Here is an 18,306-nt window from a genome sequence, read left to right on the forward strand (position 1 = left end):
CCCCTATGTTGAGGGCAGGTGGCCTGGTATAGTTCAGGAGGGGGGAGCTCGTCCCCTCCCATTCCTGACCTGCCAGGCTATATGCTGGTATAAGGGTCTGTTATGGACTGGGGGGGTATCCCACATCGTTTTTTTTTTTCAATAGCCATTGCAACTGCAAGTCAATTTAAATGTGAATTGACTCGTTTTTTTTTTCTTTTGAAATTCCATTTTTGCTGCAGCATGTTCTGTGCAAGCTACAGATCCGCCACTTTACAGGCAGACTAATGGGACCCCCCCCAGGCACTATATTTAAAGGAATTTTTCATTTTTATTGTTGCACTTTAAGCATCATTAAAATCACTGCTCCTGAAGAAAAGATTGTTTAAAAAAAAAATAATAATTGCATTGATACATGTCCCCCAGGGGCAGTACCCAAACCCCCATACACCTTTTATGGTCAATTACTTGCATATAAGGCTTCAAAATGGGCACTTTTGATTTTCCTGTTTGGCTCCCATAGACTTCAATGGGGTTTGCCATTCGGGTTAGAACTTCTCCCCTGTTCAGGAGTTCTGCTGCGGGGGTGTTCAGCCTATCTACTTCTGAGCCAGAGATATTACATGGCATCAATATACTTACAGGATGCTTACCTCCACGTACTCATTGCTCCCTGGTCCCAGAAGTTTCTCAGGTTAGCTCTGAATTTGAGGAATCAAGTCCTTCACTTACAATTCATGGCCCTTCCATTTGGCCTAACATCTGCTCCGAGGGTTTTTAGAAAAGTGATGGTCAAGGGCCTTGGCGCCTGTGCACCTAGTGGGGATCTCTGTGATGCCTTATTTGGACGACCTTTTTTCTTTTTGCTCCTTCCAAAAAAACACTATAGCAGTCACCTAGATACCATAGGATGGATTGTGAACCTTCAAAAATCCAATCTGGTCCCCGCGCAGGACACTTTGATTCTGGGCTATCGTATCAACTCAGTGGAGCACCGGCTTCCTTCCAGAGGAAAAGAAAGAGAAGTTATTAGAAAACTACTGTTCTGCAATCCAGACAGCCCCTGTCCATCATGTCAGCCAGTGGGTAAGGCTCCACTTCAGACACCTGCAGAACTTTGTCCTGAGGGTTTGGGACCATCAAATAAGTTCCCTGGACACTCTGGTGAAGATTTCCACCTCAGTAAAGAGGAGTCTTTGGTGGTGGAAGAACCAGACAAACATTTCAGCAGATCTGTTATGATCCTTCCAATACAAGTAAGGATAATGACGGATGTCAGCTCTGGGGGCTCACCTGAGCGGCAGATTGGCTCAGGGTCCATGGTCCAAGATAGAGGTTGTAAGATCCTTAAATTAGAGAGAATTGAAGGCAATAGAGATGGCTTTGTTGTTGTTTACCCAGGAGGTTCAAGGCCATCATGTGCAGATCTTGTCAAATAACAGGCAAGAGGCACCAGAAGCAGAGTTCTCCAGAAACTTGCAGGAGGTATCTCAAGTTTGGCAGAGCACCATTTGCTATCCTTATCCACGGGCCATCTGAAGGGGACTCCAAACAGAGTTGCAGATTTTCTCAGCAAAAACTCAGCAGAGTGGTCTTTGGCTCTGTTTCAGGTCTGAATTCAGGCAAAAATTTGGGCTTGTTCGTCCCTGAAACGGAGAACAGGGACGCACCAGACCCCTGCTGTGAGCCGCTCCACACAGCAGTGTGAACCCAGCCTTAAGTTGATCACCCTAAAAAGGGTCTTTTTGGTGGCTATAACGACAGCATGAAGAATAAGTGAGCTTAACGCCCTGTCTATCAGGGAACCATTTTTATCTGCTTATGCAGGCAGGATCGTGCTGAAGACAGGTCCCAATTTTTTACTGAAGCTTCGGTCCAGAATTACTCTCAAGATATTGTTTTCTGCCTACGTTTTTCCCCAATCCAAAGGGAACGAAAGAAGAGGAATTTCATACTTTGGATCTTAAAATTACAATTCTACATTACCTTGAAGTTACCAAAGACTTTAGAGGTTCAGATTTCTTATTTGTCTTATTTGCTGGTGATAAGAAGGGGAAACAGGCTACCAGAGGACCCAATGCTAGATGGTTAAGAATGACTATCTCAGAGGCCTATACCCTTAGTGGTCAAGACACTCCAGTCGAAATCCATGCTCATTTCACTAGAGCTCTCGCAGTATGAGACTTTTGGTAGCAAGGTCTTAGAAGTTGTTGGCCCACCCTAATGGGGTAAGCCTCATTTATCCTCTTGAGTGCTGTCCTGAAAGCCATCTTGGGAAAATCCAAGTTAGACTTACCGGTAACTTGTTTTCCAATAGTCTTTCAGGACAGCAATAACCTGCCCTTTTGCTGTATTTTACCATGTTTAGTTTCTGGTGTGTTTCAGCTTGGACTGGAGGTTCTCTACTACAAATGAAGAGGAGTGGGTGGAGGCCTCCTTTTAAAGGAATTAATTGATGAGGCGTTTCTTGTCACCTGTAAGAGGAGCCATGATCTCTCGGGTGCTATCCTGAAAGACTATTGAAAGTTACCGGTAAATCTAGCTTGGATTTTTTTTTTTAAACTTCTTTTTACGCATGCTGCATTTTTGTTTGTTGTTAAAGTGAGTTTTTAAGAACATTTTTCGCTTTTATTTTTATTTGAATTTTTTTAATGTAATATATTCTTTACACACAACACAATGCCACTGTTATTTAAGTAATGGCAAACTACGCATTGCTCTAGTGTTTTGGTTTTTTTTACTCAATAAAATTTTTTATTGAAATACAGTGAAGCATGCCAGTAACATAAAAAGTCATAATGATACATTGCTCATTGATTTACATGAAAATTCGTGCAAGCTTAACTTGTAATGTTCTACTAACAATCTAAAACCTTTATGCATTAACACTCAGTGAATTAAGGGCATGACCTTGTTGGTTTCCCAGTCGTGACCGGGTGCCCCGCGCAAGCATACTTATCTATAAAGTGTAGAAAACTCAAAAAGGATACAATTAAATTGCAGTGTTTATCATGTTAACTTCACATTTTATCAAGGTAAGTGTGGGACCAATGATAGTCCAAATAGAATAGAAAGGAAAGAGGATGAAAAGAGAAGGAGAGACATCTTGCGATTGCTGGGACTACACCTGTAGTTCAGGTATCTGTGAGCATCTTCGTCAGAATATCTGTAAACCACCCATACTCCCCATAAGGAGTTAAATTTTTCTATGTTTTCGAGAGCTGTAGCATGCTCTAGTATTTTTAATGCTCCAGGTTTTAAAGGCCAAGTTCACCTTTTTTCTTCTAAATTACAGCTATGTACCATATACCATTAACGCTCCCCTGCTGCGGAAAAGAGAACGTTTTCTCTGTCTTTTAGAACAGGCCTTACCTCAGCCTCCAGTCTCTTCCTGTAGAAAACCCCTCCATTACCTGTCCTGAAGTTTGATATTTGAGATTGAAAAAAAGTTAAAAGGAAGTAGTTAAGCAGCTGACCTGATTAACATGTAAGCAGGTGCAGTCTGTATTCTACACTGCAGGTGGTGCTTGACCGCAGCATCAATGCAGGTAGGAGAGGAAGTTGAGAGGAACTTGTTTCCTCTATGATTTCCTCGGTCACAGGGAGGCAGCTCTCTGATTGGATGCTGGCACCGCATGTGTTTCTGGCAGCCATCTTGGGTCAGGCAGAGTCTATTTAAGACTCCAGCTCCTGGGCTTGGCATGCTTTTTGTGAGTGGCCAGTGTAGGGAAAGGGATAGTACTAGAGATAGGGACAAATTCCAGAGGAGAAGGGACAGTGCAGGGACTACGCCAACCTTCCAGAAAGCCTTCCCTTTTGGGTGTGGCCCAACCAGGCATCCTCTGTGGCAGGCTCTGTTGGCATCTTCCATTCTGCATCTCATGGGTCCACCGCTGTCTCAGTTGTATGTGGCTCCAGTCAGGTATGCCCCCTGCTGGGTCTATTGTTTTGCCAAACTGTCCTACAATACACTGTTATTGCCAAAATCAGACTATGTATGTTTCCTGGCTGCCGCACCTAACCCAAAAACACACACCCTGCACCTGCCCTCCACCTCCAGGAGTTTGTTCGCATCACCATCTGTACTCACATGCAATCAATGTCAGTGAACACCATTCTCACGGAATACACAGCCAGGGTCTTCCTCCTTTTGTACCTGACCTTCTTGCATCGATCACTCATTTCGCAGAGTGCACAGGAGTGGAGCCACAACATAACAGCCTATGTGGAGGAGTGCTATAGTATTGAAAAAAAGGAAAAGTGTGTCCCTGGAAGTCTGTAACGCTCACCATAGACTATACAATCTGATTGTACAATCTCCTTTAGATCTACCATCAACTATGTAGAGCAAGGACCTGCCTGACTGGATAAAGAGTAATTGGATAGATAGGTGTGTATGACCACCTTTATAAACCTAAAATTAACTTTGTTGTGCTTTTGTTGTGCTTGAATGCAAAAGCAAACACACATTTTGCCATGTGAAAAAGTTACAAATGCAGCAAAATGCACAAAAAAAAGTGCACATCGCAACACTCTAAAATTTCCCACACACTGCTTTGCCACGTGTAGGGCATTCCATTTAAATAAATGGGCTACACTATGCGTTTCATGGGAAAAATGTGCGCTCCCACTATGCTAGATGTGAATGGAGCCTGAAAGTGAAGTTGGTGTGTCTACACAAGAGCAATGCGGCTCCACTCACATCTGCGTGTTTTTGAACGCATGGCAAACTGCACAGAAAACTCAAATTTTTCTGAGCATTTTAGAAACACGCTGCAAACATGCATCACAAGTGAATAGGCTCCCCTATGCATGATGAATGAAAATGCTCCTTAGCGCCCCCCAAAAAAATGCAAGCAGGAATGCAAGTTCCTGCTGCATGGAGATGTGAACGGGGCTTGACAGTTGAGTGCCTTTGTTCACTCCCTTCTATATATTTTTTATGAAGATGGCTATACACTATACACCTGGAATTACAGTGGCCAGGTTTTTTTTGAAGTACCTGATTAGAGCCAGAGGCTCTAATAGGCTTCAAAATAGGGTGGGCTCGGGTCGCAGAGAATGCGCTCCGATCCCACCCTGGTGTTGAAACACTGATCCTCAATCCGGCCAATCAGAAGCGGGTGTGAGACCGATTTTCCGATTGGCTGAAAAGAGAAGACTCCCAATTGGCCGCCAATGAGGAGGGAGAAAAATGAAGCCGCCTTTGGAGAGCAGGAGAATGGGAGGCCGCCGCTGCTGAGCAGGGGAAGCCACCGGTGATGGGGTAAGTGCTACCGACCGACTGGGGGGGTGACTATACTGTTTGTGCTGCCCCCCCCCAAAAAAAATTTCCACCAGCCGCTACAGCTGAAAAAGTGAACTTAGCCTTTAAAAAGCTAAAAAAAAAATCACAAAGATACAGTAAATCCTTAACCTCAAAGTAAACTGTATGCCTAAAGCTGGCCATTCACTGGTATATTAGGCCTCATGTACACTGCTGCTGGTAAACGGACGTTTAGGAGCAGTTGGGCATTTTTTTCAGCTCTATGTTATCTTATCAGTACAGGGTCATGTACACAGGGTCGTTTATAGTAATTTCTAGGCAGTTGAGTTTAGAAGCCTTTTTTGGAACGCAAAAAAATGGGTTCAGATGGATGTTCGGAGGCATTTGAAACGCCAAATGCCTGTAACAGCTTGTAAACACTGCTAAACATGGTGACTTACGTTTAGCAGCGTTTCGTTTACAGTCGTTTTTCATTTTAACAAAAAAATGTTTTTTTTATTCTACAAACGCTTCTAGACACAAACGCAGCTAAACATAGTTACATATACATAGTTAGTAAGGTTGAATATAGACACCAGTCCAACCTGAGTGAGTGTGGGTGCGTGTCTACAATTGTCCCTATCCCTATACATTGTGTCTTATTAAGATGCTCATTAATTTATTTAAGGTACCCATATAGTGCCGTCAATTTATGCAGCGCTCCACACATACATCGCACACTCATATCGGTCCCTACCCTCAAGGAGCCAACAATCCAAGGACCCCAACTCACATTCATATACTAGGGCCAATTTTTTGCACAGATGCAATTATTATTATTATTATTATTGTTATTATTATATTATTATACAGGATTTATAGAGCGCCAACAGTTTACGCAGCGCTTTACAATATAAAAGGGAGACAATACAGTTGTAATACAATAAGATACAGGAGGATTAAGAGGGCCCTGCTCAGAAGAGCTTACAATCTAATAGGGTGGGGCAGGTGGTACAAAAGGTTGTAACTGTGGGGAATGAGCTGATGAAAGTGGTAAAAGATTAATTAGAGACGTTATAGGCTTTTCTGAAGAGATGAGTTTTCAGGGATCGCCTGAAGGTAGCAAGAGTAGGGGATAGCCGGACAGGTGGAGGTAGCGAGTTCCAGAGGATGGGAGAGGCTCTGGAGAAATCCTGGAGACGAGCATGAGAGGAGGAGACGAGAGAGCTTGAGAGTAGGAGGTCTTGAGAAGAGCGGAGAGGACGATTTGGGTGATATTTGGAGACAAGATTGGTGATGTAGCTCGGGGCAGAGTTGTGAATGGCTTTGTATGTTGTGGTTAGTATTTTGAATTTAATTCACTAGGTGATTGGGAGCCAGTGTAGGGATTGAAGGGGAGGGCTGGCAGACACTGAGCGGTTGGTAAGGTGGATAAGTCTGGCAGCAGCATTCATGATAGACTGAAGAGGGGATAGCCTATGGAGAGGCAGGCCAATGAGAAGGGAGTTGCAATAGTCAAGGCGAGAGATAACAAGGGAGTGAATGAGGAGCTTGGTGGTTATATTTGTTAAAAAGGGGCGAATTTTAGAGATGTTACGGAGGTGAATTCTACAAACTTTTGACAACGATTGGATTTGAGGCTGAAATGACAAGTCAGAGTCTAGGATTACACCTAGTATGCTGGCGTGAGGGGAGGGACTGATGGTTGCATTGTTGATTTTGATGGAAAAGTCACGGACGGGGCACGGGCGGGGGGGGAATATTAATAGCTCAGTTTTAGAGAGATTTAGTTTAAGGAAGTGGTGCGACATCTATGTTGATATGTCAGTTAGTAAGTTAGTAATGCAAGAGGAGACTGAAGGAGTGAGGTGAGGAGTAGACAGATAGATTTGAGTGTCATCAGCATATAAGTGGTATTGGAAGCCGTGGGTGGTTATCAAGTGACCAAGGAAGGAGGTGTAGATAGAGAAGAGAAGGGGTTCAAGAACAGAGCCTTGGGGGGCCCCCACAGAAAGGGGCAATGGAGAGGAGGAGACAGAGTTGTAGGTGACACTGAAGGAGCGCTGTAATAAATAGGCAGAGAACCAGGATAGAGCAGAATCTCGGAGGCCAATTAACCTACCAGCATGTCTTTGGAGTGTGGGAGGAAACTGGAGTACCCAGAGAAATCCCACGCAGGCACAGGGAGAACATGCAAACTCCAAGCAGGTAGTGTCGAGGTTGGGATTCGAACCAGTGACCCTTTTTAGTACTAGGCGAAAGTGCTACCCACTACACCACTATGCCACCCTGTAAATGCAGTTAAATGTACATTTTTAGACGCCGGTTTCTAGCTGTCAAGTTAAATCGTTCAGGAGAGGTTAAACAATTTCTCGCGTACATGAAGTCTTACTGTAATTTTGAGTACATTTGACAACTTGATGAATGTTGTTCAAAAGTATTTCAAAATTTCTTTGCTTTTTAACATCTCATTTTGGAATGAATGGACTTTACTGAACAAAAAACTCTTACTGTACGCTGTTAGAAACTCATTAATTAATTTTTTTGCTATTATGGTCGAAAATAAATTTTGCTTTGTCCGACTAATAAACAGATAATCAGATGACCGTTCTTAAAATTAAAAATTTTGAGTGAAATTCTATTAGTGTATAGCCAGCTTTACCCTTGATCTGAACATTCATGTATATTTAACCCCCAAAACAAAAATGTAATATAATACAGCTTACCACTCCTTATATGTGGTTACATGGATATTCAGTTTGAAAAAAAGACAGAAATCCATCTAGTTCAACAAATAGAACAGAAGAAGAAGAAAAAAAAAAGCAAACAAATAGAAAACCTCCATATACACAATCCTATACCCACAGTTGCTGTAATATTTTTCTTTTTTGGGCTCTGTTTTACCTAGTGATTCTGTCAGTAACACACTTCCATCCAGGAATTACAATGCTCACTTCCGTATCTGTAAAACAGGAACAAGATATAACTCCAGAACATCACTTCTCTCCTGTTCTTTGTAAAATAGAGGGATGTGATCCTTTGGTTCTCAGAGATAACTAAAGCTGGCCACGCACTGCTCAATTTTTGGCCTGCTGCTGGCTTGGCCAAAATTCTATCTGTGTATGGACCTGCCAATGCTGCTCCGTTCAGTTGTTTAATTGACTTGTTGAGAGAGCCTGTTGGAAATTTGTTGGTCGAACAGCACCTGCATCTAATCTAACCTCAGCAACACGTTGTCCAGCAACAGAAATTTGTAACCTCACAGGGTCTGGAAATGCATTGCACAAACCTTTCTTCAAAGCCTCTTGAAGATGTTTCATCCTCTGCTCCTGTCAGAAACCATGAATCAGACCGAGACAGAAGTGCAGTTAATTACACTTTTTTTAATAATAATAAAAAGGTAAACAGAGTAAGTGTAGTCAATACATAGCCAGAGTTCAGTAACCAGATCGGGTAGTCAGCCAATGCCAATGTCAGAGAGCCAGAGATCAAGGTAGTAGTATAGCAAGCAGGATCAGGAGCCAGAAGGGACGTCAGCCGAGCAAGTCTTCAACAGAAACGCAGGAGAAAGTCTCTGTGATGTGACCAAAGGCGAAGGCAGAGATGAAGTGAGCTGGATGGCTTTAAGTAGGCAGGACCGATGAGCAGATCAACAGCTGAGTTACTGTGGAGAGAAAGGAGCTGGCAATTAGCTGACAGCTGAGCGGCCAGCTCAGAGAAGGCCCTGACAGTACCCCCTCCTCAATGACCCCTCCCCCTCAGAGGGCCACCGGGCTTGAGGGGAAAATGTCTATAGAAATCACGGAGGAGGACAGGGGCATGTACATCCAAGGATGAGACCCAAGAGCGTTCCTCCGGACTGTACCCCTTCCAATGCACCAGGTACTGTATGCGCCCACAGAACCTACGGAAGTCAACAATGGATTGTACTTCATACGCCTCATGGTTCTCAACCTGTATAGGTTGAGGACGTGGCACCGAGGTGGTAAAGCGGTTGCAGATCAAAGGTTTTAATAAGGAGACATGAAACACATTAGAGATGCGCATACTAGGAGGAAGGTCCAACGCATAAGCCACTGGGTTAATCCTGCGAAGGATACGGAAAGGCCCAATAAACCAAGGTGTGAACTTCAAAGAAGGAACACGAAGTCGGAGGTTGCGAGATAACAGCCAGACTCTGTCCCCAACCTGGTAGGAAGGCGCAGGCAGGCGTCTGCGGTCAGCGTTGAGTCTGTACCTATCGTTAGCATGTTGCACAGCCTCCTGGACTTCTGCCCAAGTGGAACGAAGACCATGGAGATGCTCCTCTAACGCAGGAATACTCTGCGGAACAAACAAGGCAGGCAACACGGAAGGTTGGAAACCATAGTTCGCCATAAATGGGGACAAATGGGAAGCTGAATTTAAGACACTATTGTGAGCAAACTCTGCCCACGGTAAGAGGTCTGACCAGTTGTTATGATGGTCAGAAATATAACAATGTAGGAATTGCTCCAAGGACTGATTGGCTCGTTCTGCAGCCCCATTAGACTGCAGGTGATATGCAGAGGAGAAAGCAAGCTGAATACCCAACTGTGCACAAAAGGCTCGCCAGAACCAGGACACAAACTGACTACCCCTGTCTGAGACAATCACCTTAGGTAGCCCATATAAGCGATAGATCTCCCGAGCAAAAATAGAAGCCAGTTCCTTAGAAGTAGGCAACTTCTTGAGTGGAATGCAATGCAACATTTTCGAGAACCAGTCAACCACCATAAGGATAACTGTGTTGCCCTGGGAGTTGGGTAACTCCACAATGAAATCCATAGACAAGTGGGTTCAGGGCCTCTCTCTATTGGGTATGGGTTGTAGGAGGCCCACTGGAAGGTGTCATGGAGTCTTACTCTGAGCACACACGGAACAGGCAGCTACGAAGGCGGTTACATCAGCACGTAGACTAGGCCACCAGAATTGTTGAGAAATGGCCCAAAAGAGTTGATTCTTTCCAGGGTGGCCAGCAACCTCGGGAGAATGGTAAGTCTGGAGCACGGCAGTATGGAGACTCTCGGGAACAAAGCAGTGGTCACAAGGTTTCTCAGGAGGAGCATCGACCTGAGCAGCAAGAATTTTGTCACCCAAAGGAGAAGTAAGACTGGTGCGAACCGTAGCCAGAATATGATCAGGAGGAATCACAGGAAGTGGAGGAGAACTGACGTGACAAGGCGTCAGCCCTTACATTCTCAGTACTGGGTAAGAATGAGACAATGTAATGAAAACTCGACAAGAAATGAGCCTATTGCGCCCTTCTGGGAGAGAGGCGCTTAGCCTCAGACAAGAATGTGAGATTCTTATGGTCAGTAAGAATGGGAACTGGCACAGTGGTACCTTCAAGGAGATGTCTCCATTCTTTCAAGGCTAAAATGATCGCCAACAGCTCTCTGTCACCAATCTCATAATTGCACTCTGCAGGTGACAATTTCTTGGAAAAGTAGCCACATGGATGCATAGCGCACTCAGAATTAGGACGTTGAGACAGAAGGGCGCCAACTCCGGTCTCGGAAGCATCAACTTTTAGTATAAAAGGCAACGTAGGATCAGGGTGTGCCAACACAGGAGCAGAAACAAAGGTAACCTTGAGACTCTCAAAGGCCTTAATGGACTTCGGAGATCAACTCTGTGGGTTGCCATCTTTCCTGGTCATATCAGTCAGGTGCTTGACCAGAGACGAGAAGTTACGAATAAACTTCTGATAATAGTTGGCAAAGCCAAGAAAACGCTGCAGAGGACATAAACCCACGGGTCGAGGCCAGTGTAAGACCACTGAAAGTTTCTCTGAGTCCATTGAAAAACCAGCAGTGGAAATGACATAGCCCAGGAATTTCACCTGTTCTCAATGGAATTTGCACTTTTCCAATTTACAATAGAGATTGTTCTCTTGTAGTCTCTGAAGCACATGACAGACATCTGTGTGGTGGCTCTCCAGGGACTTAGAAAATATGAGGATATTGTCGAGATAAACCAACACACATAACTGCAACAAATCTCGGAGGAGATTGTTAATGAACTCCTGGAAAACTGCCAGAGCGTTACAAAGGCCAAAAGGCATTACGAGATACTCATAATGACCTGATCTGGTATAAACGCAGTTTTCCACTCGTCGCCTTCCTTAATCCTGATGAGATTGTATGCCCCTCTCAAATCAAGCTTCGTGAAAACCGTTGCTCCCTTGAGGCAGTCAAATAACTCCGTAATCAATGGAATGGGATAGGCATTCTTAATTGTGAAATGCTTGAGACCCCTATAATTGATACAAGGTCTCAGTTCACCACTCTTCTTCTTCACAAAAAAGAAACCAGCACCAGCAGGAGACGAGGAGTTGCAGACGAAACCACGAGAAAGTGCGTCTACAACATACTCCTCCATGGCCTTATCCTCCAAGACCGACAAAGGGTAAACCCGGCCACGAGGGGGTATGGCACCAGGTTGAAGGTCAATTGCGCAATCATACGACTGATGTGGAGGCAAAGTACCGGCTTGATCTTTGTCAAAGACATCACTAAAATCGCAGTACTCCTCTGTCAGGGAGGAGAGTGAAGAGGTGCACAGGACCTTGGCTCCCTTCTGGAAGCATCTCTCACTGCACTGTGGCGACCAAGACAGAACCTCAGCACGGAGCCAATCAAAAGAAGGGTTGTGCCTCTGCAACCAAAGATAACCAATAATCAGCGGAAACTTAGGTGAGGAAATAATTTGGAATTGGATTATTTCATGGTGAAGGGCCCCTACAGCCATGGACAACAGAACAGTCTCATGAGTCACATGGGCAGGCTGTAGAGGTCTCCCGTCAAGAGCCTCAATGACAAGTGGAGTGTCACCCAGCTGCACTGGAATCGAGTGCTTCAATACAAAGGCAGCATCAATGAACAGGCCTGCAGCCCCAGAGTCGATTAGAGCCTGTATCTCGATGGATGACTCAGCCCAAGAAAGGGTAACTGAAACCAGGGGCTTATCTTTCTGGGAAACTGGAGAAAAAACAATGCCACCTAAGGTCTGTCCATGACAGGACCTCAAGGTTCGGGCAATCCCTGGATGGGTAGGACAAGACTTCAAAAAGTGACCAGCCTGGCCACAATAAAGGCACAATCTCTCCCTTTCAATAAAGGCTCTCTCATCCGCAGAGAGACGCGTGAAGCCCAAGTGCATGGGTTCATCTTCACAGACCGACTTGGCACCAGGAGGAATGGGAGGTGAGGGAGGCAAGGGTGGGACTGCAAAGCTCGGAGACAAATGTACAGGAGGCTTGCGCCAGCGCTTCTTAAAAGAGAGTCTTTCTCTGAGTCTGGAGTCAATGAGGATGGCAAATGTGATCAACCTCTCCAGCTCAGTGGGTATATCTCAGGCTGCTATCTCATCCTTGATGTTATCTGAGAGACCATGAGAGAAGGCAGCCATGAGAGCCTCATTGTTCCAAGCAACCTCTGCTGCCAGAGTACGGAATTCAATGGCGTAATCGGCAACAGTTCTCTGTTTGATGGACATGAGGCTCTTCGTAGCAGAAGCGGAGCGTGCAAGAACATCAAATACCATTTAAAAGGAAGCCACAAATTCTGGGTAACTCAGGACCACGGGTTTTTGTGTCTCCCATAAAGGGTTTGCCCAGGACAAGGCTCTCTCAGAAAGCAAAGATATCACAAATCATATCATGCTTCTGTCCATGGGAAACGCCTGGGGCAGCATCTCAAAGTATATCTCAACGTATATATCTCAACCTGATTGTGAAACCCTCTGCATTGAACTGGATCATCCCCAAATCGCTGGGACAGCAGGGCATAACCAGGCATGCCTCTTATAGAGGTAACACTCGAGGCGGGTGCCTGCACAGAGACTGGAGTAGCAGCAGGGATAGCCTACAATACAGGTTGTACCGGAGCAGACATAGTGGAAGATTCCAGGTTAGCCGTGTGACTCAGGAGCGTTTGTAACGCCAAGGCAAACTGATCCATGCGGTGATCCTGGTCATCCAATCTCGAAAAAATATTACCAACAAGTGGACTGACTGCATCTTTGACTGCATCTTCTGAATTCATGGCCTTCGCCTACTGTCAGAAACCATGAATCAGACCGAGACAGAAGTACAATTAATCACACTTTTCACACTTTTAATAATAAAAAGGTAAACAGAGTAAGTGCAGTCAATACATAGCCAGAGTTCAGTAACCAGAACGGGTAGTCAGCCAATGCCAATGTCAGAGAGCCAGAGATCAACGTAGTAGTACAGCAAGCAGGAACAGGAGCCAGAAGGGACGTCAGCCAAGCAAGTCTTCAACAGGAACGCAGGAGAAAGTCTCTGTGATGTGACCAAAGGCGAAGGCAGAGATGGAGTGAGCTGGACGGCTTTAAGTAGGCAGGACTGATGAGCAGATCAACAACAGCTGAGTCACTGTGGAGAGAAAGGTGGCAATTAGCCGACAGCTGAGTGGCCAGCTCAGAGAAGAAAGGGCTGAGCCCAGCCCTGACAGGCTGTTATAGGGTGACAGTAGTGCTATAAATACTCTGAACATTTTTACATGCCAAAACAATGTTAGGTGATGAAAGTGTTTGCACCCACACAGTGCACCAAATTATCAGTTCTGTAAAACCTTTGCCACAGTAGACCAAATTGAATGGTTAAAAAAAGTGAGTTCACCATGTTTACTTCATGGTTATGTACATGGATGATAGACTGAGAAACGAGTCCAAAGCTGTATGTTTTCTTGTGTTACCAAGTTTCTTTGATTTGCCTTTGAGTTACTAAAGGATTTGCTTCAAACTGCTTCTTTTGTTGTCTTTTGCATTACACATTTGCAACACAAGCAAAAGCCAACGTAAGTGAGCTCCGAGAAAGATCTGTGAAAAAAAATTCTGAATTGAGGTATAGTCTAGTCCAGTGTTTCTCGTCTAGCCCAGTGTTTCTCGTCTAGCCCAGTGTTTCTCACCCTTTTTTCAGTCAAGGCACCTTTTGAAATTTTACACAATCTCGAGGCACCCTCTTCTAAAATGTAAAAACGAAACGAATAGTTTTGCATATAGCAGCAACATCCACACATAGGATGCTAAACATTAGAGGTGAATTAGCAAACACACCTTTTCACACTGGTATTGACTAATAATTCCTATGTTTCTCTTCTCTGTCAGTTTCTCTCCCTCATTCAGCTAATGTGACCCCAGTGCTGATGAAGAGGGGCAGGGCAGAGAGAGGGGCAAACAAGGATGCCATACAAGCACTTGATGTCCTCCTTATCTATTTTTGGCATCATTGGTTGTTAGGATTCAGGCAGCTAGAAGGTTGTATTGGTACACAATGAAAACCTGTGGCTTTGTGTAACTAAAGAACAGGCTTAAAGCATCTTGGCCTGTAATCAATTTTTGGGCAATTTTTAGGCATTTTGCCAAAGCACTCCAGAGGAGACCTGAAGGCACCCCAGGATGCCTTGGCACCCTGGTTGGAAAAAAAACCTGCTCTAATTTCAGTCCAAGTTTGAGAGCTATGTTACCTAAATGCTTTAGTTTCCATGATCAACATGGAAGTTTTTTAAATCTGCAATACTTTATCAAATTCAATCTACTACTCTAGTAATTGTGTTACTTTGTTGGTATTTGATAAAAAAAAAATCTAAGATTCTGGGTTTACCCAAAGTGTATACTTTGTACAAACAAAAAAGTGAACAATCTGTAAAAAGTCAACTGATGCTGATTTCTTTGTACAATTATCTTCTAGTTCTCCAGAATGGAGTTCCATTGATCCAGCAGAGAGAAAACGCCTGTGTCAAACATCACTTGATGATGGTGAATTTTGGTATGGTAATTTTATCATTTCAACCATTCAATAACTGTAATCGCAATAGCATATTTTTAAAGTTACTTCTATATATCACATGGACATATTACTAGATATCAAAAACTAGTAAATGCGGGCATAGTAATGTCAGTCGGGTAATGTAATTTTGTCCATCGTTTTCATTTTGTGATTACAAAATGCTGTTTTTTTTTCATTTTCTAATTGCAAAATGCTCTTTTAAAATGTGACTCTTTATTAACTATTAATCAGCATAACAGAAGGCCCTAAACACATGGTTTAATCTTTGGCAAATATTTAGAAAAGTATATTACAAGCCTTAAGCAGATTTTTTTTGGAGTCTTTAAATCAGACTTCAACTCCAGACGGTAAATATGCAGAGTCACCAATAACGGGGTAGAGCCAGCCTTCCTGTACGGGTCTCAGATCTAATCAATTCAGCAGGGGGTTTACCAACACGGATCCCACTGGGAGCTAGAGCATAAGATTTCCCAGGGCGTGGCGTCTAAGAGCCAGCAGGTGTTCACCGAAGCCTGTAGTAGTGAGGATGGACTGTGTTGCAACTGGCTCCAGGTCGCGGCCCCCAGGGTCTCCCAGCTCACGCTCACGGTAGGCTACAGGAGGATAGAGAGAAAGCAGCAGCCCAGGACAACAAGGGATAGTCAGGAGATAAGCCAAAAGGTCAGGACAACTAGCAGACAAGGATAGACAGAGAACATGCCAAAGGTCAGGGTAACAAGCAGGTAGGGATATTCAAAGAACAAGCCAGGATCAGAAACAGACATAGAGCACACGGCAAGCAGGAGACAGGAAACCAAACACACAATATTGCTTGGGCAAGGCAGGCTTGGACAGCAGAGTGTTAAATAGTGTTTCCTGTAGAGGCTAGGGTGGAGCCACGCTGAGGGAAGATTACTTAACCATGCAGGTGTGATAGTGCAGGCCCAAAGCTGATATACAGACCAGAGGAAGCAAACAGACAGGGCATGAAGGTATTACTGGCAAATCATGACAGTACCCCCCCTTATGAGGCCTCCCCCGCTTGGGACCAGGCTTGGAGGGGAACTTCAAATGGAACCTCCTCAGAAGATGAGGTGCAAAGATTTCAGATGCAGGAATCCAAGACTTCCCCTCAGGATCAAAACCTTTCCAATCCACGAGATTTTAAAGAACACCTTTACAGAAGTGAGAATCCAAAATTTTACTAACTTCGTACTCCTGATCATCCTCAGAGACTGGAGCCAAGGTAGGGAGAGGACGGGAGAACTTATTAAGTAATAAAGGTTTCAGAAGGGATACATGAAAGGAATTTGAGATCCTGAGGCTTTTAGGTATCTGGAGTTTGTTTTAAATAGGATTCAGCTTTGAAATTATATTGTAAGGACCAATGAATCTCGGGGAAAATTTCAGAGAAGGAACCCAGAGTCTGATGTTTCTGGTGGAAAGCCAGACTTTGTCTCCTGGCTGTAGAGGAGGCGGCTTATGCCTGCGACAGTCTGCAAAACCCTTAAATTTGTTGGAAGCTGTCTGGAGGGCATCATAAACGTCAACCCACATGGAATTGAATGATTCCTGAACAGTAGCCAAAGCTGGGATGTCGAAAGAACAGGTCATAGGAAGAGGGAGCCGAGGATGTCTTCCATAAACAGTGACAAAGTGTGTCTGAGAACTGACGTTGACATGATTATTGTGAGAGAACTCTGCCCACGGGAGTAGTGATGCCCAATCATCGCGATGAGGCGAGATCAAGGTATGGAGAAAGACCTCTAACTCCTGATTAACCCTCTCAGTCTGGCCATTGAATTGAGGATGGTAAGAAGAGGTAAAATCTAAGGAAATGTTGAGGGATTTGCAAAAGGCTCTACAAAAGCAAGAAGTAAACTGAACACCCCTGTCCGAAACAACATGGGAAGGGACTCCATGAAGGCGGAAAATCTCTCAAACAAAAATGGGAACCAAGGTAGGAGCAGAAGGGAGACCAGTAGGAGGAACAAAATGGGCCATTTTGGAGAATCGATCAATTGTTACCCAAATGACCGTCCCCTTTTAGAAGGTGAAAAATCGGTGATGAAATCCATGGCAATGGGAGAAAAAGGCTCCTTAGTAATGGGCAAAGGCATGAGAAGACCAGTAGGAGCCTGTGTGGAGGACTTAGACTGGGCACAGACATGACAAGCCTTAACGTAGTCTTTAACATCAGGTGGTAGTGGCGGTTGATGAGGAAGAAAGATCAGAGGGCCCGTGACCTGCCAACGAAGGATCTTAGTTCTTAACTTGGTTGGAACGAAGGTCTTGCCAGGAGGAATTTTTGAGTCCAGGGTAGAATGGGCAAGAACACATGAGGTAGGAATGATTGACTCAGGTTCGGAGGTGGGCTCCTCATCCTAAATGTCAAAAGACCTAGAGAGTGCCTGACTGTTGCAGGAACCAGGTTTGTACGTAATAGAAAAATTGAAACTGGAAAAGAAAAGACTCCACCTGGCTTGTCTGGGATTCAGTCGTTTGGCATTCTTTAAGTACTGCAGATTTTTATTGTCAGTGAAAATTGTTATGGAGTGTGGGGAACCCTCCAAGAGATGACGCCACTCCTGCAATGTCAATTTAATCGCAAGAAGTTCCCGATCACCAATAGCGTAATTTTTCTCTGCCTGAGAATTTTTTTTGGAGAAAAATGCACATGGTATACGTTTGCTCTCAAAGGATTGAAGAAGCACATCTCCCAACCCAGTCGAGGAAATGTCCACTTCAATAAAAAAATTGATCCCCAGGGTTAGGCCACTCCTTTGCATTCACACCCTTCTTGGTCAAGATGATAATAGGCGCAGCAATGGAAGAGTAATTCCTAATGAACTACCTGTAATAATTAGCGAACCCAAGAAAATGCTGTGTGGCCTTGAGGCTTGCAGGAAGAGGCCAGTTGGTAATGGCTGAGACCTTTTTAGGATCCATATGAAGACCCAAGCTTGAGACAAAGCATCCCAAAAACAGAACCTTGGAACATTCGAAAGAGCATTTCTCCAGCTTAGCATACAGATTGTTTTCTCGAAGTGCTGAAGTACAACCCGGACATGGTTTCTGTGAACAAGCACATTTTCCGAAAAGATAAGAATGTCATCCAGATAGATGACAACAAACTGATAAAGCAGATCCCTGAAGATCTCATTGACAAAGTTTTGGAACACAGCTGGGGCATTACACAGACCAAAGGGCATAACCAAGTATTCATAATGCACATCTCTAGTGTTAAATGCAGTTTTCCATTCATCAC

At 44.3% G+C, this 18,306-nt stretch overlaps 1 protein-coding gene across 3 annotated transcripts in view; it reads left to right on the plus strand.

Annotated features, from left to right (window-relative positions):
• CAPN9 (calpain 9) overlaps positions 1 to 18,306 on the plus strand; it is a 1,322,409-nt gene that overhangs the window by 490,975 nt on the left and 813,128 nt on the right. For all 3 annotated transcript variants that reach the window (XM_073627588.1, XM_073627590.1, XM_073627589.1), the window contains exon 8: positions 14,961 to 15,038. In XM_073627588.1, the coding sequence (XP_073483689.1) occupies positions 14,961 to 15,038 (78 nt within the window). The remainder of the gene's footprint in view (positions 1 to 14,960; positions 15,039 to 18,306) is intronic.

The sequence above is a fragment of the Aquarana catesbeiana genome, linkage group LG04, assembly GCF_042186555.1.
Source record: "Aquarana catesbeiana isolate 2022-GZ linkage group LG04, ASM4218655v1, whole genome shotgun sequence".
NCBI lineage: Eukaryota > Metazoa > Chordata > Amphibia > Anura > Ranidae > Aquarana > Aquarana catesbeiana.